Source organism: Pteronotus mesoamericanus, unplaced genomic scaffold (assembly GCF_021234165.1).
Source record: "Pteronotus mesoamericanus isolate MK-2021 breed Mesoamerican mustached bat unplaced genomic scaffold, CSHL_Meso_final scaffold_128, whole genome shotgun sequence".
NCBI lineage: Eukaryota > Metazoa > Chordata > Mammalia > Chiroptera > Mormoopidae > Pteronotus > Pteronotus mesoamericanus.
In genome coordinates, this window is record NW_026555305.1 from 1830996 (window position 1) to 1858988 (window position 27993).

At 54.0% G+C, this 27993-nt stretch overlaps 1 protein-coding gene across 1 annotated transcript; it reads right to left on the minus strand.

The window, feature by feature from the left end:
* Positions 1-3854: 3854 nt before the first annotated feature.
* NLRP5 (NLR family pyrin domain containing 5) lies at positions 3855-27761 on the minus strand. The gene is made up of 11 exons (XM_054588142.1): positions 27473-27761; positions 25431-25508; positions 21065-22664; positions 19595-19765; positions 17348-17515; positions 13665-13835; positions 11598-11768; positions 8542-8712; positions 7880-8050; positions 5793-5963; positions 3855-3987 (listed from the first exon to the last, which is right to left on the minus strand). The coding sequence occupies exons 1-11, from the start codon at positions 27759-27761 to the stop codon at positions 3855-3857; spliced, it is 3294 nt and encodes a 1097-aa protein (XP_054444117.1).
* Positions 27762-27993: the final 232 nt, after the last annotated feature.

Consider the following 27993-nt stretch of genomic DNA (forward strand, 5'->3'; position numbering starts at 1 on the left):
TCACTACAGAGGAGGCTGGAAGTGTCCTTGCTGGGCGGCTGCTTCCCCGGGAGGAAGCTGCACTATGGGCCGGGGAGAAGGCGCCGGTGGGCGGCCGCCTGTCTGCCTGGGGCCCGGCTGCAGGGGCCAGCCAGGGGGCGGGGCGGCCGTTGCGCCGGCCTGCGAGGCCAGGGCTGCGCGCACGCGGCTCTTCGGGGCCGGGTCCAGTTTCCTGGAACCCGCAGCCGGAGTCCCGCGGACCCGTGTCCCCGGGATCGTGGGAGACGGGCGTGGGCTGACGGGTCGGGGAGACAGCCCTGCCAGCGGCTGTTTCCAGCCCGGCTGGACGGCCGCGGTTGTGCGGCGGAGGCCGGAGAGGGCTCCACGCGCCCGTATCCTCCGCAGACACGGAGGGGATCAGCGTGCGAGGAGGGGCGGAAGGAGGAAGCGAGATTTCCGGTTTGAGCCCCGAATCTGCCAGCAGGGGCTCTGCCACCCTTGGGCAGATCGCGTCCCGCCGCCGCCTTCCCCGCCCCCCGCGCCGCCCCCAGGGGGCTTCAGGTATGGCGAGGTCGGGGCGGCCCCTGGGCGCCGGGCGGGGCTCCCGGGGAGGATGCATTAGGCCTTCAGGGTGTGATTTTTAGGTCGGAGAGGCGTGTTTTCCAGCGGCCCTCACCTTGCTTGGGATTGGCGAACTCGGTTCGGTTGATTTGGGCGCCTCGGGTCACTTTAACGGAGGGAAGGGGTGAAACTCGGCCCGGAGAGGGCCCAGGGCCTCGGGGGGCCGCTCCGCTGTCGCTCCCGCGGAGGCCGGCAGCGGGGCTGGCCGCGCTCGCTGGCGAGGGGGCGGGGGGGCGTCGCCGGGAGGCGGGCGCAGCGAGAGCCCGCACTCAAGTTGCCGCGCCCTCTGCTTCCGACCCAGGGACCGGGGCCGAGAAAGGTCAGGGGCCAAGTTCCACGGCCGCCAGTGGGCTGTGTGGCCCTGGGCAGGCGGACTCCCCGTCCTGACCCTTGGGTCCTCTTCTGCGCAACGAAGAGCTTGCTTGTCCCCTGTTCCTGTTTCGAGGGCCACCCTGGGGGTGTCTGGAAGGGCCTGGCGCTCCGTCCCTGATACAGGGTTTTTAAAGCCCGGAGTGACCCGACCTGGACACACCGGCGGCCCGTGTCGGTCTTCCAGCTCCGCAGCGCGGATTCAGGAGCGCCGGGTGCTCAGCACAAGCAGACAGGGGAACTGGGTGCGCCGGTGTATGCGGGGCTGACGCGGGGCTGGGAACCCGTTCACCGTGTACACACGTGTTTCAAATCTACGCGGGGTACACCTCGGACATCTCACCGTTTGTCTGTCCAGAATCCCTCCAGAAAGCTGAAAGGAAACACAGGGAGAATGAAGCTTTTGGAGGCCTGCAGTGGTGACCCTGGCCTCCTTTCCAGGGTCTTGGGCCGGAATTTTAAATCAGGTGTTAACTGTAAACACCTGGGCTCCTGGTTTCTCTCAGAGCAATCAGGTCTGGCGGCACCGGGGCTGCGTGCTGAAAGGAGACAGCGCGCTGGAGGGGTGCGCGCGCGCGCGTGTGTGCGTGTGCGTGTGCGTGTGCGTGTGCGTGTCTCTCTCTCTCCATCCTTCAGAGTCAGACATGGCCGGAGACCCGAGCCAGGGGCTGTCTGTTGTTCTTGGTAACAGGGCCCCGGAGCAGGGGTCTGTCCGGCTTGTAGACCCACCTGCTTTGGGCCTCTCTTCCAGCTGGCGGAGTTGGTTCTGAAGGCCCAGGGCTTGCCTCTGGGATAGACACCCCTCGCTGCAACCGGGGAAGGCAGGTCTAGGCTACATGCAAATACAACGCCCTCTTATATAAGGGAATGGAGCATCCGTGGGTTTTGGTATCTGGGGGGGTTCCTGCAAGCAACCCCCGCGGACACTGAGGGACGACCGCGTGCATCTTTGGGTGTGTACGTGTGTGCCTGTGTGTCTGTGGGTATTGCTGTGTCTCTTAGAATCCACTCATCTTTTCCCTTCCACTTACCTCCCAGAGAGGTAAAACATGTTTTAAGAAATTTTATTTATTTTCAGAGAGAGGGGAAGGAAAGGAGAAAGAGAGGAAGAGAAACCTGATGTGAGAGAAAAAAATCAATCCGTTGCCTTTCGCACACCCCCACCTGGGGCCCTGGCCCACGACCCGGGCCTGTGCCCTGACCGGGTCCGACGGGTGATCTTTCAGGCCATGGGTTGGTGCTCAGTCCACTGAGCCACACCAGCCAGGGCCAGGTAAAACATTTTATTTACCTGGTCCCTGCCCAATGCATAGTTAGACGGTTTCCCGCCCTCTGCTACTCTAAGGAGCCTGCAGAAAACTCTCTATCCCTGTCCTGGCCCCCGGCGGCTGCGTGAAAGGAACTGTGCATTTACTTCCGACAGGCAAGGCCTCTCCCCAGAGGTCAGACCGCCAGGCTGTGCTCCCAGCGGTGTACGAGGGACCGTCCCTGCCTGCACCCCCCAGGCCCCGCCCTGGGGAGGGGCCACACAGGTAAGGATTTGAGATGGCTGATACCTGAGAGACTCAGTGAAGGAAAATACCACTTCACGTGCACCTATTGCGTGCCCAGTGCTTCATGGACAGACATCGTGCCTGAAATTCATACTAACACTGGGCAGAGGAGACACACTGGGGCTGGGGTCTGCCCCCTGGTTCCACGGCACCGCACACGCGGCTCGATTTTGTTCGTTTCCGCAAAGCCGCTCGCCCAAGATCTGCCGATGGACAGTCGTCGCCAGGGGGATGGAATTGCTGCCCAGAGCCCCATCTAGCTCAGCAGCTCCCTCTGGCTGGACCCCCTGCCCTGGGCCTCAGCGGCGCCTCCCTCTCCTCAGCCCCGGTTGCTGCGGTGGGTGCATCCAGAGCGACTTATGAACAGCCTGTGTGTGTCCCCGGAGCTGCGGCGTGCAGGGCAGGAACGCCCCCTGCAACCCTGGAAGGACAGGATTCCTATTCGGGAGCTTCCTGGGGGTGGGGGTGGGGGGGCGGCAAGGGGCCAGGGGACTCTGGGAAAAGACCGGCACACGCCGCTGCCGTCTGGATTCTTGAGGACAGCACAGTGTCTGCGAAATGGGGAAACTAAGACAGCAGGGGATGTGCTGTGTCCGCGGGGTCGCCTTTTCGGGAATGTCAGAGTTGGAATCACGCGGTGCAGGGCCTTTCACGTTGGTTTCTTTCACTTAGTCACAGGCGTCTGAGGTTCCTTCAGGTCTTTTCATGGTTTCGTAGCTCTTTCTCTCTCCCTTTCTAAAACCTCACATGAGGACTTTTATTACTGATTTTAGAGAGAGAGAACGGGGGAAAGGGAGAAACGTCACCGGTTGCCTCCCCTACACTCCTGACCAGGGATCGAACCCACGACCTAGGTGTGCGCCCCGACCAGGGATCAAACCTGCAACCTTTTGGTGACCAGGACGACACTCCAACCAACAGAGCTACCCGGCCAGGGCCAGTCACATCCTCCTTTGACACTCCGATTTGTACTTCTTAAAAGTCCGCTTTCAACACCACCAGCGGGATGTTCTCGAAGTCCCCGCACCTTGCCGCCCCTGCCCTAGAGCAAGGACGCTTGACACTTTTGCCAAATGCTCAGTGTTTATTGGATTCCCTCCGCGTGCTCTGAGGTGGGGCAGACAATTTGTAGCGACTCAGGTCTTGTGACGCCTGAGGCCACCACATTCACCCAGGGGCAGAGGAGACACACAGGATCACCACCCGTGGGGGCTTTGTGACGATCACACATTTTCCGCCTTCGAGGAGGAACGCCGGGCACAGCGCGCCCCCCTGGACAGCGTTCAAGGTTCCTCTGTTAGTGTGAGTCCGGGCAGGCGGGGTTGCTCGCCTTCAGTTTTTCCACCAGTACCGCTCCTCTTCGTCAAAAGAATACCAGCCGTCACCAATCACGGTGTGTGGTTTCAGCGCTTGGACCTCCTCCAGCAGTTTCCTCGTTGGACCAGGATATTCCCACTTCCACAGCCTGCGGGGGGTTGGGGGGGGGCAGGAACGGAGCTCATGACTCGGGGAATTTGCTCCTTACTCCCCCCTCCTCCAAATTCCCAGGAACTGCCCATCAAGGATCCAAACCCTCATCTTGTTTGTTGAGGCTCCCCAGAGAATAAAAGCAAGTCCCTGTCCTTTGCAGGGACTGGCCCCTCGCAGCACACCGCCGAGCCGGCCTCTTACAGGGCTTGGAGGCACAGGGCGAACACGGGGGGGCGCCCGCCCTCCCACAGCTTATAATCCAGACGAGGACAGAGAAACGGGTCGTCACACAGATGCCTGGGGGGCGGGCTCCTGAGATGGCAATTAGGAGAATCCAGGGGCGACTCTTCTGTTCCCCTACGGAGCCCCACAGTCACGAGCTGACTTGGCCCGAGGCTGTGCTGCCTCATGGATCCTGACACAGACACTCGCTCTTCCCACCCGAACCTACCGCCTTTCCAGCTCGCTGGCTGAAGTGCCGGCCGCGAGCGCGCTCTCCGGCCACGTCGAGACTTCCTGTCCAGGGAGCCGCGTTCTGGAACCCACCGCTCGCCTCCCGTCTCTATTTCCCTTCTACATGCCCCCCGCCCGCCCCGCCCAGATCCTGCACTGCAACCACTGCTGTGTGCGTCTGGTGACTCCGCCTGCCACAACCTGATGCCTGGATAAATCGGTGAGCGGGGCCACACAGGAGAAGACAGCAGCTCAGCCGGGAACTTTCTCTCTTGATGTAAATGCGTCACAGCCGGCCTCCACCTTAGTCACATTTCAGCGTAGTGCAGTGGCGTTAAACACAATCATGTTGTTGTGCAACCATCATCACCCTCCAGCCACTTAACTCCTTCCTTCTACCCCAGCTAAAACTATGTGCCCATGACCTGGCTGGAGTGGCTCAGTGGCTTGAGCGCTGGCCTGTGAACCAAAAGGTCACTGGTTCAATTCCCAGCCAGGACCCATGGCTGGGTTGTGGGCCAGGTCCCCAGCAGGGGATGTGCCAGAGGCAACCGCTTAATATGTCTCTCACATTGATGTTTCCCTCTTTCTCCCTCCCTTCCTCCTCCTCTCTCTCTAAAAATAAATAAAGTCTTTAAAAAATAAACTATGTGCCCAGTAAACAACATGGGGCTTCTTCCCAGCCCCAGGGCTCCCCCGCCCCCACATTCTACTTTCTGTCTGTGGATGTGACCAGTCTAGGTACCTCACATTAAGTAGAATTATGATGCAGTATTTGTCTTTTTGTGTCTGTCTGGCTTATTTCACTCAGCATGTTTCTAAGGCTCATGAACATCGTAGCAGGTGTCAGAATTTCCTTCCTTATCAAGGCTGAATAAGAGATATTCCTCTGTGTGGACGGACCACATTTTGTTCATCCATTCGCCTGACAAAGGGACACAGGGTTGCTCCCACCTCTCAGTTGCTGTGAATCACGCTGCTGTGAACACAGGTGTGCAAATATCTTTCTGAGACCCTGCTTTCCGTACCTACAATTAATTACCCAGTCGTGGAATTGTCGGCTCAGACAGCAATTCTGTTCTTGGTGTTTTGGAAACAAACATTTGTATGTTGTCTTTCCACACTTCCTGAACCCACCCCAAAGGAAGCTTCGTGGTATCGGCTTGCTGCCCCGTCTCTGATTATCCCTGGGTCCCCAGCTCGCAGCTCGGTGCCCGCAACGCAGCGGGCATTTGGTGGGGAAACATCTGGTAGCTTAGCCATGGCCGTACTTTCTCTAATCAACTCCTCCGCCGACTAGCATGTAAGAGAAGGCCTGTGTCTGAGAAGACAACCGCCAGGACTCACCCAATAACTTGCAGGTTACATGTGGGGTGTTCGAAGGCTGGGCACAGCCTCTTTATTCCCTCAGGACCAAAATGGTTCCGCATTAGGTTCAGGCTGCTGAGGTTCTGGTTGCAGATGAGCGCTGAGGCCAGGACCCCACAGCAGTCAGACGTCAGCTTGCACGCCTCCAGCCTGCAGGGAGGGGGCCCAAGGACATCCCTGAAGATCAGCGGTCGATCTTTCTTCCTTCAACCCCCTTGACTTCCATTTTCATGGTTAAAAAAAAGATCAGGGGTGCCCTGGCTGGGTGGCGCAGTGGGTTGGAGCATTGTCCCATGCACCAAAGGTTGTGGGTTCCAATCCCAGCCAGGGCACATGCCTCAGTTGTGGGTTCGATCCCCAGGCTGGGCACATAGGAGAGGCAACAAATTGACATTTCTCTTTCTCCCCTACCTCTCTCTCTAAAAATCAATAAACATATCATCGAGTAAGAATTAAAAAGAAAAAAAGGGGAACAGTGGGCTCAGCTCCTCGAGTTTTCGGTCAGCAGTTCTGGGGAGGGACCAAAAAAACCAAATGTGCATTTCTAAGGAGTTTCCAGACGCCGCTTCTGGTTCTCATGCCCGGGGCTGCCGATGACTCACAGTTGTGCCAAGAACGGAAGGTGAAGGCTGAGAGAGCCTTGAACTGGGGAACAAAACGGAAAGTGGAGAAAGACTTGCGGAGAAAGTGAAAGACTTTTCATCTGAAACTGAAGAGATGAGAGGAAGTAAGCTCAGTGAGGTGGGGGGCGGGCAGGAAGGAGCGGCGTGCTTAGGAAATAGGTACCCCCTCCTTGTAGAAGGAGGGAGCGGGCGTCTCTGCGACGCCAGTGTGGACAGACGTCCGGGGTGGGTCAGGCAGGGGTGTGAGAGGCGGCCGGACATTTTAGGTCCCATTAAGGATTTAGGATCTTATCCTCAGAGCATGGGGAAACCAGAGAACATTGTGAGGTGTCGTAAAGGTCTTGTGGCAGGGCTCTTATACAGGGTCCAGCACAGGTAACGCCCCTTTCTTATTATAAAATCTTTTATTACAAAATCATAAGCATGCAATTCTGTAACAAGAATATCAAACTCAAGCACACCTTGGGATATTTTGGGCGAAGCGTTCAAATTAAAACTATAAATTACTATGCTCCTCTTATTATCTTACCAACCGCACCCAAGCAGGTGTTACTTCCACCAGACCCTGCGTATTTTAGAGATGCACCTCGGGGTACGCGGGGGTCGGACACGAAAACCCATAACTTGCTATGAAATAGGTCACCGGGTAGGTAGGTAGGTCAAACAAGCCGGTGTGTCTAGAAGTTGTCGACATCCTGATCACCAGATTGTGTGTATTTGGGAATTCCGAATTGGGAATTCAGCCTCATGTTTTGTTTTGTTTTTTAAAGATTTTATTTACTTTTAGAGGGAAGGGAAGGGAGAGAGGGAGAGAGAAAGAGGGAGAGAAACATCGATGTGTGGTTGCCTCTTGTGGGACCTGGCCTGAGACCCAGGCCTGCGCCCTGACTGGGAATCCAACTGGCATCCCTTTGATTCGCGGGCTGGCGCCGAATCCACGGAGCCACACCAGCCAGGGCTTAGCCTCCTGTTCTACAGGTTCATCTATGCTGTAGCATGTGTTAGCAATCCATTCCTTTTTCGCGGCTGAGTAATATTCCACCAAACACGCCAGCGCCATTTTTCACAAGCCTCCTGGGCGAGTCTGGGGCTGACTCTGCAGCATGAGAACTGCCAACGTGCCCACTGCCTGCCTGGCCCTTCGCTCCCGGCAGACTGCGTGTTCCGCAGCACCAAGACCAGCGCCCAGCTCGTCCGATAAACGTTTACGGAGGGCTTGCGACCTCCAGACAACGGTCCCAGTCCCCCCCACCCCGTTTCCCTCGCCCCACAGGTCGCGGCCCAGCGCGCTCTGCCCCTCCGGGGAGCCGGTGTTCTGCCTGATTGCATGGAATCGCGGGGCTCCGATCCGGGGCTCCGATCCCAGGCTCCGATCACACGCCTTCACGCTCAGGCCCCCTCCCTCCGCACCCAGCCCTCCAGGAGGCGACCCCGGGGGCCTACCCGAGTCTCCTCAGACATGTCGTCCTTTGCTTCAGTCCCTCGCACAGGGCCGCCACCCCCGCGTCGCCCAGGGCGTTGGCCGCGAGGTCCAGGCTCCTCAGATGCCTGCTCCGGGTGATCACGGCGCACAGGTTCTTGCAGCAGGTGGCTGTGAGGTGGCACTTCATCAACCTGCGAAAGGGTGTGTCTGTGTGAGTGTACAGGGACAGAGCTAGAGGCGGGTCTCTATTTCTAGCTCTATCTCTATCTCTATATCTGTGTCTAGAAGTTTTAGATGTCCTGATCACTGTAGATTTTGATAAAGATATGTAGAGAGATTTAGATAGATATACATAGATAGATATGTATAGAGAGATAGAGACAGATTTATATACAGAGAGAGAGAAAGAGAAAGGTGTGGAGAGAGGGAGAGAGAGAGAGAGATGTATATACAGAGACAGAGAAAGGGGGACAGACATGCAGAAGGCAAAGCGAACCGTTTTGGAGATTGCGGTGACCTTGACCTTCATGGATCATGTTCAGAGTCATTTCTGTCCTTGCCACACTCACTGTCCTGTACACCCCTCCACTTACCCGCAGACCCTGGGGTTAATTTTTGGTTCCAGGCCCCCCCTTCCTGACTCTGGCAGAGGAGATGCCCCCCGCAACCAGGGGAGACTCACTCCAGGTCCTGGAGGTGACACGACGTTTCCGCCAGGACCTCACACAGCAGGTTCACGCCATCGTCTCCCAAGGGGTTCGCGCTAAGGCTCAGGTGTGTCAGGTGGCGGTTGCTCATGAGTCCAAGGGCGAGGAAGCCGCAGCCCGTGGTGTCCAGGTCACATTCTCTTAGTCTGCAGGGCACATGCACGGGAAAGAGGGAGGTCACACCCCTGGCTCGGTGTCCCCTTGGGGAGGCCACTCAAAAAGAAAAGATCCTGATCCAAGGATATGTTTATTGATTTTAGAGAGAGAAGGAGGGTGAAGAGAGAGAAGGAGGGGGAAGAAAGAGAAGGAGGGGGAAGAGAGAGAAAGAGAAAGAGAGAGAAAGAGAGAGAGAGAGACATCAATTGGTTGCTTCCCATGCACAGGGCTCGAACACAGGACCCAGGCATGAGCCCTGACTGGGAATCGAACCCACAGCCTTTCGGTGAACAGGGCGGTGCTCTAACAAACGGAGCCACCCCGCAGCACTCAGCCACTTCCCTTAGCTTCGCTTGCTCCTCCTTTGGGAGGGGGCCGTGCCAGCACCTGAGAAGGTCGCTGGGCGTAGGTGAGAGGACGACCTGGACGTCCTCGGCACAGTGCCCAGCGCACGAGCTGGCTGCCGCGACCCTCTCTTTCCATTTTCTTTCAGACTCAAGGTAGGAGTTGCCTGTTGCTGCTGTAACAAACTACATGCCTTACGCCACGCGTGTCATCCCGCAGCTCTGGATGCCAGAGCCTCACTGTCGGCGGAGCTCTGTTCCCTCCGGGGCCGCCAGGGGAGAACCAGCTTCCCGCCTTTCCCGGCGTCTACAGGCTGCCCAGGCTCCCCCACCCTGGTCCCCGGCGGCAGCTTCATCCCTCTGACCTCTTTACTGTGTCTCCTCCGAGTCCCCCGCCTCTGTCCCTCCGTTATAAGGACTCTGGTGATGGCATTGAGCCCAGGTGGATGACCTGAGGCCACCTCCCTGTGTCAATGTCTGTCCACATCTGCAAAGTCCTTTTTGCCATGGAAGGTCCTCTACTCACAGGTTCCAAGGATGAGGGCATGGACAACTTTGGGCAGGGGGGACGGTCACACCATTCTATCATTCCATCTACCATACTCAGGATGTCCCCACCACCGAGTTACCAGGGACCCTTAGAATGCGTCATGAGGTAGACACGTGCAAGAATTTCTGCTTGGAGGTCTACCATGAACTCAGGTATATTTTTCAGTCCTATGAAGTCATTGGTCAACAAGATGGAATGACAGGAAGCAAAGTGATTCTGCTAAGCAAGCTGACAATAAGGAAGAGGAGTGACAAAGAAACTGTCCTTCTCACAATCAACCAGAGATTTGGGATCACCCTGGCCGGGTGGCTCCGTTGGTTAGAGCCTTGTCCCGTACACCAAAAGGTTGCGGGTTTGATCCCCAGTCGGGGTACATTCAGGAGGCAACTGAGAGATGTCTCTCCCCGCTCCCCATTCCTTTCTTTCTCAAATCAATCAACAGCCTCGGGTGAATATTTTTAAAAAAGATTTAGGATAGATGAGTCATTTAGCCACACAAGGAGGCAGTTGTTAAAATAGTGATAGGGACGCCGTGCTGTGCAACAGCGCCTTCCGGCTTGGTCTCCGCGGATTTGCCACACAGGTGTTTGGGCTGTCAGTCCAGCGTCTCTATTTGAAAACCTCATTTACTTACTATCCGACGTGTTCCTACCAGGATTTAAGCTGTGAAAAAAAATAGGGCGAGGAAGGATGGGTGGGGTGCCTATCGCTAGGGGCTGAGAGCGTTCACCCAAAGCAGGGGCTCCATAAATACAGCCGACTCGCATAGTCACGAGTTCTGCATTTGTGAGTTTGCCTCCTCCTTCCAATTTATTGGTGATCCCCCCTCCCCATCAATACTCGGGGTGCTCACAGTCCTTCAGGGACCCGTGCGGAAAAATGGGAGTCGCCTGTCACTCACGTTCCCAGCTAAGGTTGAACTCACGTCCAGTTCTCACTCTGCTGCAGACAAGTGTCTTTTCTGCAAGTGCCACATTTTCTGCATCCCTGTGGTTTTGGGGGTTGGGTGGCTTCCTTGTCTAAGACGGGGAGCTGGAGTGTGGCCTAGTGTGCTGAGCCCAGGAAAGCTGTGGGGGTTGCAGAGCTCGGCGATCGCCAAGCTCTAGAAGCGGCCCAAGGGCCCATCCGCAGAGGCGGTGGTGAAAAGTGTCCCTGGGACATTTGTGCAGCGGGACGCACCGTGGCTGGGAAAACGGAGAAACCCTTAACCTCTGACGACGGCACGGACGGACCTGGAGGGTATTCTGCTGAGTCAAATAAGCCAATCAGAGAAAGACAAGCACCGCGTGATCTCACCGATATGCGGAATCCAATGAACGAAACAGAAACAGAGGCAGGGACCCACGGAACGGCGGGCCCGCTGCCAGAGGGGCAGGGGCGGGGGGCTGGAGGAGGGAGGGGAAAGGACCAGCCCAAGCGCATGTGTGCCTGACCCGTAGACACGGACAACAGTGCGGGGACGGCCAGAGAGAAGGGGGTGCTGGGTAGAGGCGGGCAAAGCGGGGGCACGGAGACCTCGGTAACGGTGTCAACAATAAAAATAAAGTCAAAGAAAGAGAAAGCTGCGACGCGTTTTATGGAGGCGACGCGTGTGTTCTGCAGGGTCTGTGCAGGCATGCCTGACGGCACTGCTGGCCACAGCTCAGCACTGACAGATCGCCAGTAGGTGTTAGAGGTGGGGTGGAGACCAGAACCGCCCCAGACAAGCTTAGGTACGGACCCGCTGGGGAACGTGTCGTGACCGCGGTGACGGGAACCGAACCCCGAGTGTCCCCGGGGATCGTGGGCCAGCCTCCCTCATTCAGCCTCCTCGCTGACTTTGTGGAGCATGAATACCGCACGTCGCGACAAACGGCTGTATCGGAAGAACAACGTCCCACCGAGAGAAAATGCAAAGTGCACGCTCCCCACCCTTCGAGACAGACACACGCCATTGGCCACAAAGCTACCAAGTCCCCACAGGGGAGCGCGTTAGACTCACATCAGCCTCTGCAGAGCACAGGTGACAAGCTTCAAGGCTCGACACAACGCCGCCACACCTTCCGTCCCCAGCCTGTTGCCGGACAGGTCCAGGTGTGTCAGTCTCTGGTTGCATCGGAGCACCGAGGCCAGATCCCGGCAGGTGGCGGCCGTGAGGCCACAGCTCCCGAGTCTGCGAGGAGACAGCCCAGAAAAGGGATGAGAGGTCTGGACGTCGCGCGCCTCCCTTTCTTGCAAGGGAGGGGGAGAAAGGTCACCCCTGCGGCTGGCACGCGTCTTCACAGGCACACGGCGATGTCATACTGTGTCTGCATTTATCCTACAAACTCAACTGCGATGTTTCAGTGCAACAAGAACTCGTCGGTGTCGTGGAGGATTAGACCCGTGGCATCTCCAACGAGAGACACATAGGCCACGTGAATCTGCTCTCTCGTCCGGTTGTTCCTACTCCTACCCGCACGGTGGGGCGAGCTTTTGCCAAGACAAGTGGCCTTCCTCTTTAGAGGTACCTGCCTTCAACAGCTCGTCATGACCCTTAGACATAAACGAGATCGTTCGCCCGTGTCTCGAAGCTTAAGAAGCAATCAGACTTGGAAGTCAGGGCTCGAGAGTCCCTCCCTCCTAGCACTAGGACAAAGGGAAGTCCACGAACACACCTAACATGCTTAAAGCACGCGATCCGTAGTACTCAGAGCGATCTCTTTCGATAAAGGAATCGAGGGGACCGGGCTATGCCACCCCAAAATATGCTACTTTTGGACCATCTTCAGCTAATGGCAATCGAGAGAGAGCAGAAACAATAAGAACTCTCTGCCTGCCCCCCCCCCACAACTACCTGCCTAAAAGTGGGGCAAAGACGTCCCTTCCACAGGTGTTCCCCTCTCCCGCACCAGGGGAGGGCAATGCCCCTTGTCACCAGCAATGGAGATGAGTCGTCATTTAACCCTCATCTACCTTTAATTTCCCCCATATACTCCCTCGTCACATCCCCACAATTTCTCAGCCCTGGGAGCCCAACCCCCTTTCCTTTGTCTAGTTACTTCTCCACAGTTTATTGCTCTTTGTTAACATGGTATACAAGCTCCTGACTCTACCCTCTCCTTGGGTCTCTCACTTCCTTTCTGGGACGTCCTCACATACTTACAAAATTAACATCACTAAGATTTGCACGCCTGTTCTCTCGTTAATTTGTCTGTTGCCGGTTTAATCTGCAGGCTCCCAACATGGAACCTAAGAGTGTGCATAAAATGTCAGTTTCTTTCCCCCTCTCTTAAAGACTAGTGGAGAGACGGTATCCTGCTCCTACCATGCCCTTCTACGAAGGGCACTCTCTGCTATTTGTTTTCCAGCATTTGCTCTGGCTTTGCAACCGGGCTCCACGGGAGCAGGTGTGCGGGCCGCGGAGGGGAAGCACCCTGCCCAGAGGCGGGACAGCTCCAGGGAACAGGTCAGTTCTCAAGGTATCAGTTCTGCTTTGGCTGTGCCTTGTACTCCCGTGTGACCTTAGACAAGAGACTGTCCTCTTTCTGCCAGGGCCTGCTGTCTCGGTCAGTGAATGGCACACACGATCCCTGCCCGGGAGGCTCTTTGTGAAGACGGGGTGAATGGGAAGAGAACCCTTAGCCCAGGTGGCAGCTCTATCCGCCAGCCTGCGGCACTGGTGAAACTTTCAAGGATACCACGCAGCATTGTTAGCTATCGTCACCGTGCTGTGCAATAGACCCCCAGAACGTATGGCTGGAAGTCTGTGCCGTTCGGCTAACATCTCCCCGTGCACCCTCCTGCCCCCGCCTCAGCCCTCGGTAACCAGCATCTTCTCTCTGAGCCTGCGAGTTTGGCTCTGCCCGATCTTTCACAGCAGGTCAGACTGCAGGAGCAAAGACACCGGTGTTACTTCTTGGGTCTCTGTCAAACCTCAGCCCTGGGCACTCCCATGGGGTCAGACCTCCCAATCTCACCCTCGGCTCACGCATCCACCGGTTCCCCGCCCCCCCCCCCCGCCCCCCCCCCCCGTGCTCTCCTGCCTCCGTTCAGACAACACAACCCGGTGAAAGGAGGCACCGCTCACATCAGTTTCTGCAGGGCGCACCGCGAGACCTTCAAGGCCTCACAGAGAGGCGCGACGCTCTCGTCGGCCACCTCGTTTCCCGCGAGGCTCAGCGATCTCAGGCTGGTGGAGGTCAGCAGGACGTGGGACAGCAGCAGACAGCAGGTGTGGGTCAGTCCGCAGTCATCCAACCTGCAGACACAGCCCAGGTGACTCCCTCCCTCGGCTGTCCCCAGGGCAACCCAGCTTCCCCGGTCACCCCGTCTGCTGTGGCCTCAGAGTCGGAGCCCCTTCTGTTCCTCTGTTTGCCACATCCCCGCTCACCCCCAAGCCCGGGTCTTTAGGCGGCTCAAGTTCTTGATCAGGGCCCCCGAATCTTTCTTCTTCCCGGCAAGCCTGTCTCACTGCCTCCAACCCTGCCCGCCCCTCGCCACGCCTCTCTCTCCAGCATGGTTTTATTCACAGCGTTGATCGCCGGCCAACATTCCATCTGTGACATGCAACCCTGTAAGTTTAATGTATAAACATGCAGGTTTGATACATTTAGCTATGGTGATACAATTGCCACTGTAGAAATAGTTAACCCCTCTATCAGGTCACATAGTTACCATTTCTTCTTTTGTGGTGAGAATAATGATGATCCAGTCTCTTAGGAGACTAGGCAGTGGTTTCATCTGCAAAGAAAGCCCAGGAGGCCCCTTCCTCCAGGAAGCCCTCTTCCAGCTCTCTTGAGTTGCTTTACATTGGGCAAACAGCTTAGTGCCTTAATCTTACAAAACTTTTATCTTATTTTTGCTTATAGAACATATAGGTCTTTGCAAAGACAGACCTAAATGCCAATACCTATTTCCATAGTATACTCATCTTTTGGCAAAGGTTGCCCCCCAAAACTTACGTAAACTGACATACAGTTGAGTACCTAAATGAATAAGTAAATGGCCAAGTCATTTGGCAAGTTTGATGTCTGTCATGCAATATCATCGTCTATAATTATAATAGTGTAACACATTCCACGTCTAGGATCTGCCGTATTTTGCCATATGTACTGTGCACTTTTTTTGCCCAAATTTTTGAGGGGAAAACAAGGGTGCGCATTATACACAGGTGGTACCTGAAATACTTTGTATCTGTTCTTGTGTTTGGTAACTATTGGTTACATAAAATTTCTTGTACCATGATGCATTCAAAAATAAATGGCAAAATTCCTTCATAATGCAAAAAACGAGTATCTAAAGACAAACTGAAAGTTGCATTAAAAAATTAAAGCGCACAATTTTTTCCCTGAAAGCTTGGGCCAAAAAATGGGTGTGCACTATACACAACAAAATACGGTACTTCTCTCCTAGTTGCAAGTTTGTGGCCTTAAACAACATCTCCTGGTAACCAGCATTTTACTCTGTTTTCACAGATTCACCTTTGATTTGATTTTATTGTTTAGTTTTTGGAGTCCACGTGTAAGTGAGACCCTACAGCATTCGCCTTTCTCTGGCTGCTCAGCCTCCTCAGCACGGTGCCCTTGAAGCCTGCCCAGGTGGCTGCAAACGTCAGGATTCTTTGTACGGGTACAGCCCGCGTGATTTAACTATGCAAAGCTGTTCCTGCTTCCACGTGGAGGCAGAGCTGGACTACATTTCCCAGCCTGCCTTGCAGCAGGAACCATCACATGACTGCCTTCTGCCTAGGAGAGGGGGAGGGATTGGAACCTACTGGGTCAGGTCCCTAAAACCTCCAGGTCTCCGCTGAGTGCCCCCTCCTCCTTTAAGCTGAGTGTCTGTGCCCGATAGGGTCTTGGAAGTGTTAATGGCAGAACCCCCCCCCCACCTCAGCATCTGTCTGTAACCCCCTCGGGCTAATTCTAGAGGCAAGACATACCCCTGTGTCATTTCTGAGTCATTATACATTTTTGTGTGTATTTGTTTCCGGACCGATGAATACACTTCCACAGACGGCACAGTGTCAAGGACGGACTCTGCTGAATTGTAGACCAGCCTTGTAGAGTCCTCCCAACACGCGTGGACGGTGCGTCCTCCGGGGGTTCCGTTGTCTTGGCTAACCCAGGCGAGTCTGTGAGTCCCCTGAGAAGAGGAACCTGCTCCCACTCATCGGCACATCGCGGGACCCAACCCACAGCGTTGTGAGCGCCGTCGGAGCGCCCGGTGTGCCGAATGCGTGAGAAACGCATCTCCCGTTGAGCTTGCAATCAAAACGCTTCACTCTGCGGGCCGGTCTGTCTCTCAAAGCCACCTCCCATTTGGAGGGGGAGCCGGTCAACCATCCCCTCCCCTCCATCCAGCGCGCAGGCCTGGGACCACCGCAGAGGGGGAAACAGAACAACACTCCTGTCCTCAGAGTCACCACAAAAGGACAGTCACCTCCCACTGTAGACCTTGGCATTTTCTCTACTTGGTCCCCAGCGGCCTCTCTCGTCTTTTCTGACCATGCATCTCTTACTTAGTCTTTGAATCGGAGCTCCAGAGAGACGCGGCGGCTTCCGCTTCTTTCCCAGAGACCGCCGGTTATGACACCCACCCGGTGCTGGGCAAAGGCCTGTGCACGCAGGTCCTGGCCAGGACTTCCGCGCCCGGCTGGCTTCTGGGGTTACGTTCTCAAGAGGGAAGCTTGCGAGCTACACAGCTTTCCTGCACCGTGTGTGTCTGTAAATAAAGCTCGAGACAGAGTTCCTCTTCTGTGTCTCAGAACATCCCGGGCCTGGCCGTGCCTTCAGACCAGGTCACTGTAACCGACTACACCCAGGCCCAGGATAAACAAAACTGTGGTCACGGCCTCGGCCCTGAGAGAACCCAAACGTCCCTGAAGGCTGAACAGTCACACCAACCGTGGTACATGGTTGCCCCCCAATGGCACTTGGCAATACAAAGATACGCGCAGCCCTGGGCTGGTTAGTGTGTCGTCCCGCATACACCGAGGTTGCAGGTTCGATTCCCGTCAGGGCAGATCCAAGGATCAACCAACGAATGCAGAAATGAGGGGAACAACAAATCAGTGCTTCTCCCCCCCCCCCACAAAAATCAATCAATGAAAACACACTATGGATACGCAGAACAGACCAGACGAATCTCAAGGACACCTGCGGATCGGAAAAAAAAAAAAAAAAAAGGCATGTAGGCAGTGACCTGCTGTCGAGTCCATTTATAGTGTCCTCAAAACGACGAAATTATTGAGGTGGAGGACATGCGTTATGGGCAGGGATCAGGGACGGTGCAGGGTGGGGGGGGGTGTCCGTAGTACGAGAGGGTGGCCCTTGTGTACCGTGGTTACACTCCGGTCTCACGAATTCACATACACTGACATTTGATGCGATAAAAACGACGTAGAGTCACGTCCATTCATTGTAACCCTGCGGAGGTGCTGGTTTGGACGTTGTACTGTAGTCACGTGAGACACAGCCATAGGGAGAAACGGGCTGAAGGGAACATGGGAGTCCTCTGGGATTTTTTAAAAGTTTATGAAACGTCAAAAGTTACTTTTTTATTGCGGTGCAATAGGCACAACATAACAACGACCACCTCAGGCCTCTTTAGGCGCACAGCTCAGTGGCATTCGGTACATGCACGTTGCTGTACGACCAGTAACTATATCAAAATAAAAAGTAAAAGCAACACAACAACAACAACAACAACAACAACAACAAAACCCAAACAAACCCTACAGCCATACAAGCCAAAACTGTAGCCGGGACTCACCGTAAAGACTCCAGCACACAGTTAGGGTGCTTGAGCGCTTCATACGCTACGCCTATGTCTTCCTCCTGCAGGCGCGTGCTTTCCAAGTTCACGTGCTTAATAGTGGAGTTGATGATGAGAGTCTTCCAGAGGTGATGCAGGCCGAGTGTAAACTGTGTACCTTTGAATCTACAAAAGGGAAACAAGCGTGCGGATTAGAAGTATGGTAGCTTTTCCTTTTCATGTTCCTCCCATCCCAGCTTTCGTCTTTTGTTAACTGCATTCATTTAATTTTTTTAAAATTTTTTATTTATTTTAGAGAGAGGGGAAAGGAGGGAGAAAGGGAGCGAAGCATGGGTTAGTTGCTTCCCGTACGCCCCCTGCTGGGGACCCGGCCCAGCACCCAGGCCAAGTGCCCTGACTGGGGCTTGAACTGGTGACCTTTTGGTCCACAGGTTGGCGCTCGGTCCACTGAGCCACATCAGTCGGGGCACATTTTTTTTAATTTTAAAGCAACAAATACTTAAGCGCCTGTGGTGCCACAGGCCCTGGGAGGAGAGTATTGCCAATGTGAATACTCTGTGTTCTTGTGGCGCTTCAGCTAACGGAGCAGTCAGTCCCCAAAGAGACGCGCAAAAGGACCGGGCTTAAGAACGTAATACGGCAAATGCGCAAACCAAATCAAGACTGACTCATCGGCAGAGAGAACATTTTGACGGTCACCAGAGCGGAGGGGCGTTGGGGACCTGGGTGAAAAAGGGGAAGAGATTAAGCAGTACAGGTTGGCAGTTACGAAATAGTCACGGGGATGTAAAGTCCAGCATAGGGAATAGTCAATAATATTCTGATAACAATGTATGGTGCTAGGAGGGAACTGAAAGTATTGGGGGGGTGGGTGGATCACTTCATAAATTGTATAAATGTCCAATCACGAAGCTATACACCTGAAACTGATACTGAATATCCACAGTAATTGAAAAATAAAAAATTAAAAAAAAAATAAAGTGTCTCCCCCCAAAGAAGAAAATATGGTGTATCCATTAAGAAGATACCTCCACACGGTTCACGTTGAAAAGTCAAATGTCAGAACGGTACGTATAACCTGATACCCTTTGGGTTAAAAAAAAATCATCCGCCCACATGGACAGATGATTTGACAGAAAATACATGAGAGGAGAGAGCTGTGCCTCGGGAAGAACGGAAGCTGAGGAGGCTTTGGGGGGTGTACTTAGCACCTTTGTAAGCCCTGGGTCTCCTGGCCATGACTGGGAGTCACTGCTGTATTACAAATGCAGTGAGGAGCCCTGGCTGGTGCGGCTCAGTGGATGGAGCGCCGACCTGAGAACCAAAGCGTCGCCAGTTCGATCCCCAGTCAGGGCGCAGGCCTGGGTTGTGGGCCAGGTCCCCAATGGGGGGCGCTCAAGAGGCAACCACACACAGATGCTCTCTCCTTTTCTTTCTCCCTCCCTTCCCCTTTCTCTGAAATAAATAAAATCTTAAACAAACAAACAAACAAAAAACCCAGTGAGGTTGTGGATTAGAGCACATCATGGGGTGTGACCAGAGTTTAAAACAGGGGCAGCGACTGGGGAGGGTTTTCCCAGGGAAAGGCAGTCAGGTGACAGCTCACAGGGGCAGGACTTAAGGTGACAAGGGCATCGTTTGTTACTCCGGGGTCACCGAGCAACTTGGCACCGCCCCGTGTTACGAAGGCAGAACGACCACAAGGGGGAAGACATCCACAGCCAAGGACCTGACTGGCTCTAGTCTCGGGGACACAAGGGCTTTGCTTGGTCTTGGGAGGAAAATGAAAGAAAAGAAACTTCGAAGTTCAGCGAACTTTCCGTCTCCCTCTGCGGGTGCCTGGTGAGTATTCTGAGATGTACCAGAGACCCAGGGGCCATTAGACATTCAAATATTTGTGACCTCATGGATTAGCCTAACAGCACTAAGGACTGATGGAAAGTCATCTATAAATCATGCACTTTAATCTACCGCCTGCCTGAAATGAGCTCCCCTCCCTGTCCCCCTACGAATGAACTCCTATTCATCCTTCAAAACCCTGAATAAATGACCCCCAACCTCAGTAACCCCTTCCACAAGCTTCTTAGTCACTCCCGGCTCTGTGCTTTTGGGGAACTTGGTTCCTGTACCTCCCATAGCTCGTGTCCCCTCGGCATACATTTTATACGTTGGTCTTGGGAGGTGGGTGAGGAGACCTGTGACAAGTCACGTAGAGGGACATGTCCCAGGGGTTGGTGGACTCACATCAGCTTCTGTACTCTGCAGGTTGGCTGTCTCAGCTTGACGCACAGGGTCTTCACGGCCCACTCGCTCAGGATGCTGCTGCTGAGGTCCAGCTGCTGCAGGCTCGGGTGGGCGCCGAGCGCGGAGCAGAGGTTTTCCCACCACGCGTTCACCAGGGGCTTGATCTGCACCCTGCGTAGGGGAAGGGAAGAGACATTTGCCTCCACAGGGTGGATTTGAACATGGGCAACGGCCACAACCATGTCGGAGAAGAGAGACCAGGCTACTAGCACGAGACAGCGATGGCTTTGGCGGCTCGGAGGACACTTTAGCCATGTCCCTTGGTGCTCTGCACACTCCTGCCCGCCCTGTGTGCTGAGTATTGGGTGCACAGGGGTACACTAGCGTGGTTTGGATCCACGGGCTGCCGCACTGGATTGTGCTTAAAGTCTAGCTCCCCTTTGAATGTAAAAGGGTGCAGCCACTATGGAAAACAGTGTGGAGATTTCTCAAAACATTAAAGATAGCGCTGGCCGGGTGGCCCAGTTGATGGGAGCATTGTCCCGTACACCAAGAGGCTGCGGGTTCGATTCCTGGCCAGGGCACGTACCTAGGTTGCGGTTGGATCCCTGGTCGGGGCACATACAGGAGGCAACCGATCAATTTTTTTAGACTTATTTATTTTTAGAGAGGGAAAGGGAGGGAGAAAGAGAGGAGAGAAACATCAGTGTGTTGTTGTCTCTCATGTACCCCCTACTGGGCACCTGGCCCACAACCCAGGCCTGTGCCCTGACTGGGAATTGAACCAGCGACCCCTTGGTTCACAGGCCGGCACTCAATCCACTTAGCCAGCCACACCAGCCAGGGCTCAATCAATGTTTTTCTCTCACATCAATATTTCTCTCTCTCAAAAAAAAAAAAAAAAAAATCAATCAATAAACATATCCTCCAATAAGAATTTAAAATAATAAAAAATAAAACTTCCATATGATCCAATAATCCCAATTACATGATAGAATGGACATGAGGCTCCTAAGAGATATTTGCACTCTATTATTCACAACAGCCACAACCTAAACCTCTGGGGATGGGCGGATGGATAAAGAGAAGGTCACACGCAGCCCAGGGGGTTTTATTTGGCCTTAAAAAGAAGGTGCTGCCGCTTGCAACCACTCGGATAAACCCCGAGGACGTTACGCTGAGTGAGAAAAGCCAGGCACAGAAAGATGCGCACGACCTCACCTACAGAATCTAAAAAGCGGTTGAACTCACAGGGGCAGAGGGCGCCTGGCGGCTGCCGGGGGCAACAGCGGGGGAGAGGCGGGGAATGGGGACAGGTTGCACAAAGGGCACAGTCAGCTGCAGGAAAGGGACCGTCGGACCTACAGCTGTAGGCCGACCGTTAGCAATTCAATTAGTATCTCCAAACAGCAATACCTCCGTCAGGATGGAAGGATGAAATTGTGGGGGGCGGGGCGGGGGCTTGCTCACCCTTGCGGAATGACGGGCCGTGCCTCGGTGGACTCATCTTCGGGGAAGATCTCTCTGACGTTCATCTGAATTTTCTGCAAATGCTGGCAACGCTGGACACAGAAAGACGACACGAGCAGGTCCATCTGCCGGTTCACTGTCAGCCTCACTTCTTGGAAGCCGTTCAAGGCCGAACGGACGAACTCTTCATCTTGGGTCTCAAAGAGACAGTAGAAGGCGTCCAGGAAGTCCAGAGGGGAGGAGGTGTCGGCCTGCTGACCCAACAGAGAGACCCAGTGGAGAAGTACCCGCCTCACCACCAGGACGAGGGGACGTCCCAGCAAGTCCTCCAGCATCCGCACCACCTCTTGGTTCATGAGGCCAAACAGGAAACGCTTCATTGGGAGCAAGTGGGCGTTGCAGCTGCTCTGTCTGAGCTCCTTCAGAGCCGACCTGTTCTCCCCACACACAGGGCGGAGATCCCACTCCGTTTCCAGGCCTTCGAGAACATAGTGCAAGGCTGCGCAGAACTCCTGCAGGCTTCGGTGCAGGAACGTGACGCACCTTTCCCCGCGGGCGTCGTGGAGGAGGATGTTCCTGCGAAGCAGAGAGGAGAGCTCCGGCTCTGTCAGTCCGTGGACGCCCAGGTCATCGGCGTAAAACACAAACTTCATGGCCCAGATGCCCTCCGCGGCCGCCCGGCACAAGCCCTTCAAGGTGACGCGTTCCTCCGGGCTGAGGCTGCGCCTCGGTGCATCTCGAGGGGTGAGCTGATGCACCAGAAATGTGGCGTACAAGCCCGTGAGCACCTGGCAGGCGGGGGGCGGGCTCTTCCCCGACGCCGCCTGCAGCTCGAGAGCCTGGCAGATGAGAGACCGCACGGTGGACACCTGGCACCCGTCCATCAGCATGTGGTTGTCTGCCAGGGAGTGCAAGAGTTGCATTTTTTGGTCCTCGCTCTTGATGTGCTCGAGGAACAACTGGATCCTTCTTTCCATCGAGATTCCTTCGACAAGGAGGTAGCGGGGAGAGGCGACCATGGCTTTGAGCTTTTCCACGCCCACGTCGCTGACGGTGACTATTAGGGAGGACCCCGGGAGCAGGACCTTTTTCAGCAGACTACGGATCAGGACAGGCACCGCCTGCTTCTCTGTCCAGTCGGCACAGAGATGCGTGTCGGCATCTTTGAAGGAAGCGTCCAGGTCGTCAAAACCGTCGACCACAAACAAGAGCCTTTCTGGCTGGGACAGGATCTTCATCATGGGGACTGGGGAGTCTGGCCACTCCCTGGAAATTAACTCCGCAAAACTGTGTTTCCTCCTCAACGGAAGGTGCCTGGCGTCGAGGAAGAAGACGTAGGAGAACACACCCGGGTAGAGCTCCCCCTGAGCCCAGTGTAGCAGGATTCTTCTGGCCAAAGCCGACTTCCCCACCCCTGGTCTTCCGTGCAGGACCACGGTGAGGGGCCGGGAGCCTCGCGGGTCTGGCTTGAATGCAGCAAACAACGCGTGCGTTTGGGGACAATCAGAGGCAAAGCTTTCAAAACCATGGTGGGCACCCGACGTCCCGGCGAACTTCATCGTCACGTGGCGTTTGTAGGCCCATTCGTCACCCCCGTGGCCTACGTGGGGTCAGAGAGGGGAACAGGAAGCAGAGTTGGAAGACAGGCTGGATTTCAGACACGCTCCGTGCAAGAGACTTTGTTTCGTCCCGGCGACGTGTCCTTGGTTATGGGCTCCATCCCTCGTCCCTTCTCTCAAAGATCACATCCTCAAAGGCTTAAGAACTTTCTACCAAGTAATTCTGTTTGTCCCTTTAACCCAATTTTTCTTTTCAGCACCTAATTGCGGACACCTCATATTCTGGGGTTTTTTTTTTTTTGTACTCACCTAAGGATATTTTTAATTGATTTTGTAGAGAGAGGGAGAGGAGGAGAGAAGAGGGGAGAGAGAGAGAGAGACATCGATCTTCTACGTGCCTTGGCTGGGTACCTCCGTTGGTTGGAGTGTCACCCCCACACCCCAAAAGGTGTGGGTTCAAACCCCCACTGGGGCACATGTCTAGGTGAACGGTTCCATCCTGCCATCCTGGTTGAGGTGTATATGAGAGGCAACCAATCAATGTTTCTCACTCTCGCTGATGTTTCTCTCTCTCCCTCCCCACCCTTTCTCTCTAAAATCTATAAAAGTATCCTCAGGTAAGGATTTTAAAAAATAAAATAAACAAAGCGCTTGACTTGCTGTCTCTCTGTTCAGCACCTGCCCCACAAGCTGGTCTGGGGGGCCCAGGTTCTCTAAGATGAACTTTGGAATTTGAAATTCATCTTCATAAAGACGCACTGCCGATAACGACAGCGGGCATCGGGCACCCCGCGCGTGATGAGGGTCCCGGGGCCTCTGAAGGAAGGGATGGGCGCACCCGACAAACGAGGACACCGGAGGGGAAGCGGAGCCCCCAGCACCTGCACTCCTCAGACGGGCCACCCCCCTAACTTCATTCCAAGAGAGGAAAAAAAAAAAAAAAAAAGAATAAATCAGAGTTCTTTACCTTGGTCCTGTGTCTCTGCTGCTTCAGTACCATCTTGTTCCATAGCTTGTGACATTTCTGCAAAACAGAGAGGGAAGAAGAATAAACTCCTGCACAGGCAGGTGAGTTACCCAGGTCAGACCCAACAGTCTCTGCGGCACAGTGGGCGACGCCGGATTCCGTCCTCGGGCCCGGCTGGCACCACGGGCTCAGCCATAGGGCAGAGCGTACATGCAGTGAGCACTGGGTTCAAGATCGGAAGGTGTGGATTTGGGTCTTATTTCTGCTTTTTATTCTTTGGAGGCCTATGGGCAAGGCATTGAAATAAGAGGTCAGACCTAGTGGCTAAAAGACCTAAGTAAGGGTCTGGAGCCCTGGCTGGTGTGGCTTAGTTGGTTGGAGTGTCATCCAGCAGAATGAAAGGTTGTGGGGTCAATTCCGGGTCAGGGCATATGCCTCGGTTGTGGGTTCTGTCCCTGGTCAGGGCATGTATCAGAGGCCACCGATTGATGTTACACTCTCACATCGATGTTTCTCTCTCCCCTCATCCTCCCTTCCTCTCTCTAAAAGTCAACTAAAAGTTTAAAAAAAAAAAAAAAGAAAGAAAGAAAGAAAGAAAGAAAGAAAGAAAGAAAGGCCCTGGCTGGTGTGGCTCAGTGAATGGAGTACCAAACTCAATTTGGTTCAGCCTGTGAACCAAGGGGTCACTGGTTGGATTCCCAGTCAGGGCACAGGCCTGGGTGGTGGCCCAGGTCCCCAGTAGGGGGCGCATGAGAGGCAACCACACATTGATGTTTCTCTCCCTCTCTTCCCTCTCTCTAAAAATAAGTAAAATTTTTTAAAAAATTAAAAATAAAGAACACTAAGGTTCTGGAGCCAGACACTCGATCTAACTTGTGAATTCTGCCACGATTTGTGGGGACTCATACAACTCACTGGACTTCTGTGCCTCTGTATGTTGGTCTAAGGACAAGAGTTCCCATGTTGTGAAGTTGCTCTGAAGATTAAATGAGGTGGTTTGTTAGAGGAGAGCACAACCTCCAGCATCTTGCAGCTAACATTCACTGAGTCGCCATTATGTGTGCTTACTAAGAAACAGTTTCCTACAAGTGCAGCTACGTACGTGTTTGTCTTGGGTGACGTGGGGATGAACGCCCTGTTTTAGAAATAGTCATAAAGGTGGTGATAGTGTTGCCAGTTACAGGAAAATCATGTACTTGATCACAGGTGCAACGGGAAACCATTTCAGGATTGTTAAGCAGGGAGTAAAGGTATCATTAGGTGGAAAATTTTAAAAAGATTTTTTAATTTGTCAACTGATTTTAGAGCGAGAGAAAGAGAGAGGAAGGGGAAGAGAGACAGAGAGATGGGGGGAGAGAGAGACAGAGAGACGAAGAGGGAGAGAGAAACATCAGTCGGTTTTTCCACTCACTGATGCGTTCATTGGTTGCTTCCTGTGTGCGCTCTGATGGAGGTGCAACCAACCTTGGCTATTGGGATGAAGCGCTAACCCACGGAGCTACCTGTTCAGGGCTCGGAGGGAAATTTTTAAAAGATCGCCTTGGTCGTTACTGTGGGGAAAATGGATTTCACGTCACCAGAGTGGAAACAGGTTAGCGATTCAAGTGCCATGATTGTGATATACAGGCTACGGGAAGAAACGTCTAGAAACCAATCACACTTCAGAGCTAGGTCCCATGATTTCCTTCTGAATTAGGTAGAGGGCAGAGAAAAGAAAGAGTCAATCGATCAGAAATAAACGGATTGGAAAAACGACTGGGCTTTTGGTGGGAGTAGCTCCGTTGACGGTGGTGCCCTCGACTGAGGTAAAACCCACGTTACCCCCCGCCCCCCCACTGACCTGGAACTCCGTCCATGCTGGTCCCTTGGTCAGTCTTCGTGGGTGTCGAGTCTTCTCGTGTTTCAGTCGGTGAAGACTCTGTAACAGAGCAAATGACAGATGGTCTCCAAAACATCACGGCAATGACCCTGACCAGGGACGAGGGCACCCTCTGCCCAGATTCCTGAGGGGAACCGAGATGAGCCAGTGTACCCCGTGACCAGCCTGGGAGGGACGCAGGGCCTCAGGCACCACCGTCATGGAGAAGCAGCAGATGTTCGCGTGAGGAGTGCTCCAATTTTGAACTTGGAAACAGAAGCTTCTTTTTAAAATTGGTTTTTTTTTTTTTTTTTTTTTTTAGTTGAGAGAGAGAGAGAGAGGGACGGGGAGAGAGAGAGAGAGAGAGGAATCTGTTGTACTTATTCATGCATTCATTGGCTGTGGTCTCCCCTGGCTCTTGCTTTGCTAAGCCCTTCAAAAAGCTGTTAGCTTTTGCTCAGAATGTTCTTCTCCAACATGCCCAATAAGCTTGGCTGACTTCATTTCTGCCTCAGCCTAAACCTTACTTCTTCTAGGAAGTGATTCTAATCTTCACTTTCCTCTAGTCTGAAATAGCAACCTCTCATATTTTTCTACACCATCCATTTTAAAAATTGTCCCTTGCTCTGGCCAAGTGGTAAAGTCGGTTGGACCACTGTCCCACACACTGAAAGGCTGCGGGTTCAATCTCTGGTCAGGGCACACATAGGAGGTAACCAATCAATGTGTCTCTCTCGCATTGATGTCTATCTCTCTGTCTCTCTCCCCGCCCCCCACCCTTTCCTCACTCTACAATCAATAGAATTATCCTCAGGTGAGGATTTTTTTTTTTGAAGATTGCCCCTTTATCCCTCTCCCCACGGCACAAAAAGCTAGAACTCTCTGGTGTGTGACACATGAGAATTTAAAGATACGCTACATGACTGTTAAATGAGGAGCCTTATCTATGTCAGGCATTAGCGCCTGAGCTTGGTCAGGTTGGGGAACTCGGTGCATCCTGTGTTTCCTCCGCCGCCGCCACGGGGAACCTGTTGTGCTGAGTAAGTCTGAGGCTCACGGTGGCGCGGGGCGGGGGTGGCGGGGGGCGCGCAGGCAGCAGAGTGCCGCACCTGGTGGACCAAGCGAGCAACATCTGCCATCATTTTAATGTTCGTACCCTCGTTTCCTGTGAACAATACCAACAAGCGTTCTGCACAGGGCTTTTTGAAGCTTGGAAGAGACAGTGTCTCCTAGGGTCCTTTGTCGCTACAGATGCTGAGTCACTTTAGGCATGTGGTGCCTGTGCTCTCCAGGGCCAGTCTGACTGCCCGCGCCTGGGACTCTTTGCTCAGCTTTCTGTCCGCGGTTGATGAAGAGAATTCCTCCTGGTAAAGGACAGCTATTATTTTTTTCCTACTACCTTTCTCCTAAAGGCCTGAAGATAATCCACCGGTTGATCTCAGTATATTGCTTTAATACAGCACCGACAGTCTGAGTAAGGTCCGTCCCTAGGAGGGTCCCCCAAACCTTCTGCTTGGGGTGAGAAATGGGGGGCGCCCATTGTTCAACCACCACAGTGTAGTCAGTGAATGGACGAAGCTTTGTTAACCACTTTCTCTATGTTATCTTATCAAACCAAACCTTTGCGATAGCACAAACCTCACAGCTCCTGTTCCAAGACACGGACCCCAAGGGTCAGAGTAGGAGGGGACACTCCCCAAGACGCAGGCATAACAAGGGGAAGCTCCAGAACGCAAGTTCAGTAGGTACGACTCTACATCCTGTCTGCTAATGTCAACCAAATTCTGTCCAGCTAGAGTGAGGGTCCTTCTAGTCATTTCTTCTCCCTCATTGTTTCCCGGGCTAGAGACGACACTAATTTCTAGCCAGGGAGGGTCACCAACAAGTCACTTCTTAGAGTTTGGGCTCACACTACACAGGTGGACCCAATGAGAGAACAGTGCTGCCCTCCCCATTCCCACAGGACCTTGACACCGCCCCCATCCGCCCCCCCGGCTCCTCTCTTACCCCTCATCTTTACTTACTTTCCATCTCATCCCTCGCCTTCTGAGAGAGTGCCGGCAGGTTCATCTCGTGAAAGATGTCCAGGCATATCTTCCAGACGAGAGGTCCACTACAATGCTCATGCAAGATGGACGCTAACTCTTCCGCGTGGCTGTCATCCACCTCCTCCCAGGGAAAAGAGCACGTGTCCAGTTCTGAAGTGTTTTCCTTTAGCAAGTCCTTAAATGTCTGAAACTCTTCTTTACTCAGCTGCCTGAGACACTCCTGCAGCCCAGAGTCGGGAGAGGGAGGTGGGCTGGCTTCCCCCATCTCAACGCGGGGCTGAGGGCTGCGGTGTTGATGGAAAGGCAGATGCTTTGGCTGCAGGGAGCAAATGGGACCTGGGTGGAGAGAGACAAAATTCAAAGGAGAGTCTTGCATCAAGTGATCACATTCAAACAGCCAGCCTCAATCAGCTCACTAGATGGCGTCACATTCTCCATGCCTTTGTTAAACACTCTGAGAGAAGTTCCGTTCACACAGGTAACAATTCTTCACAGAC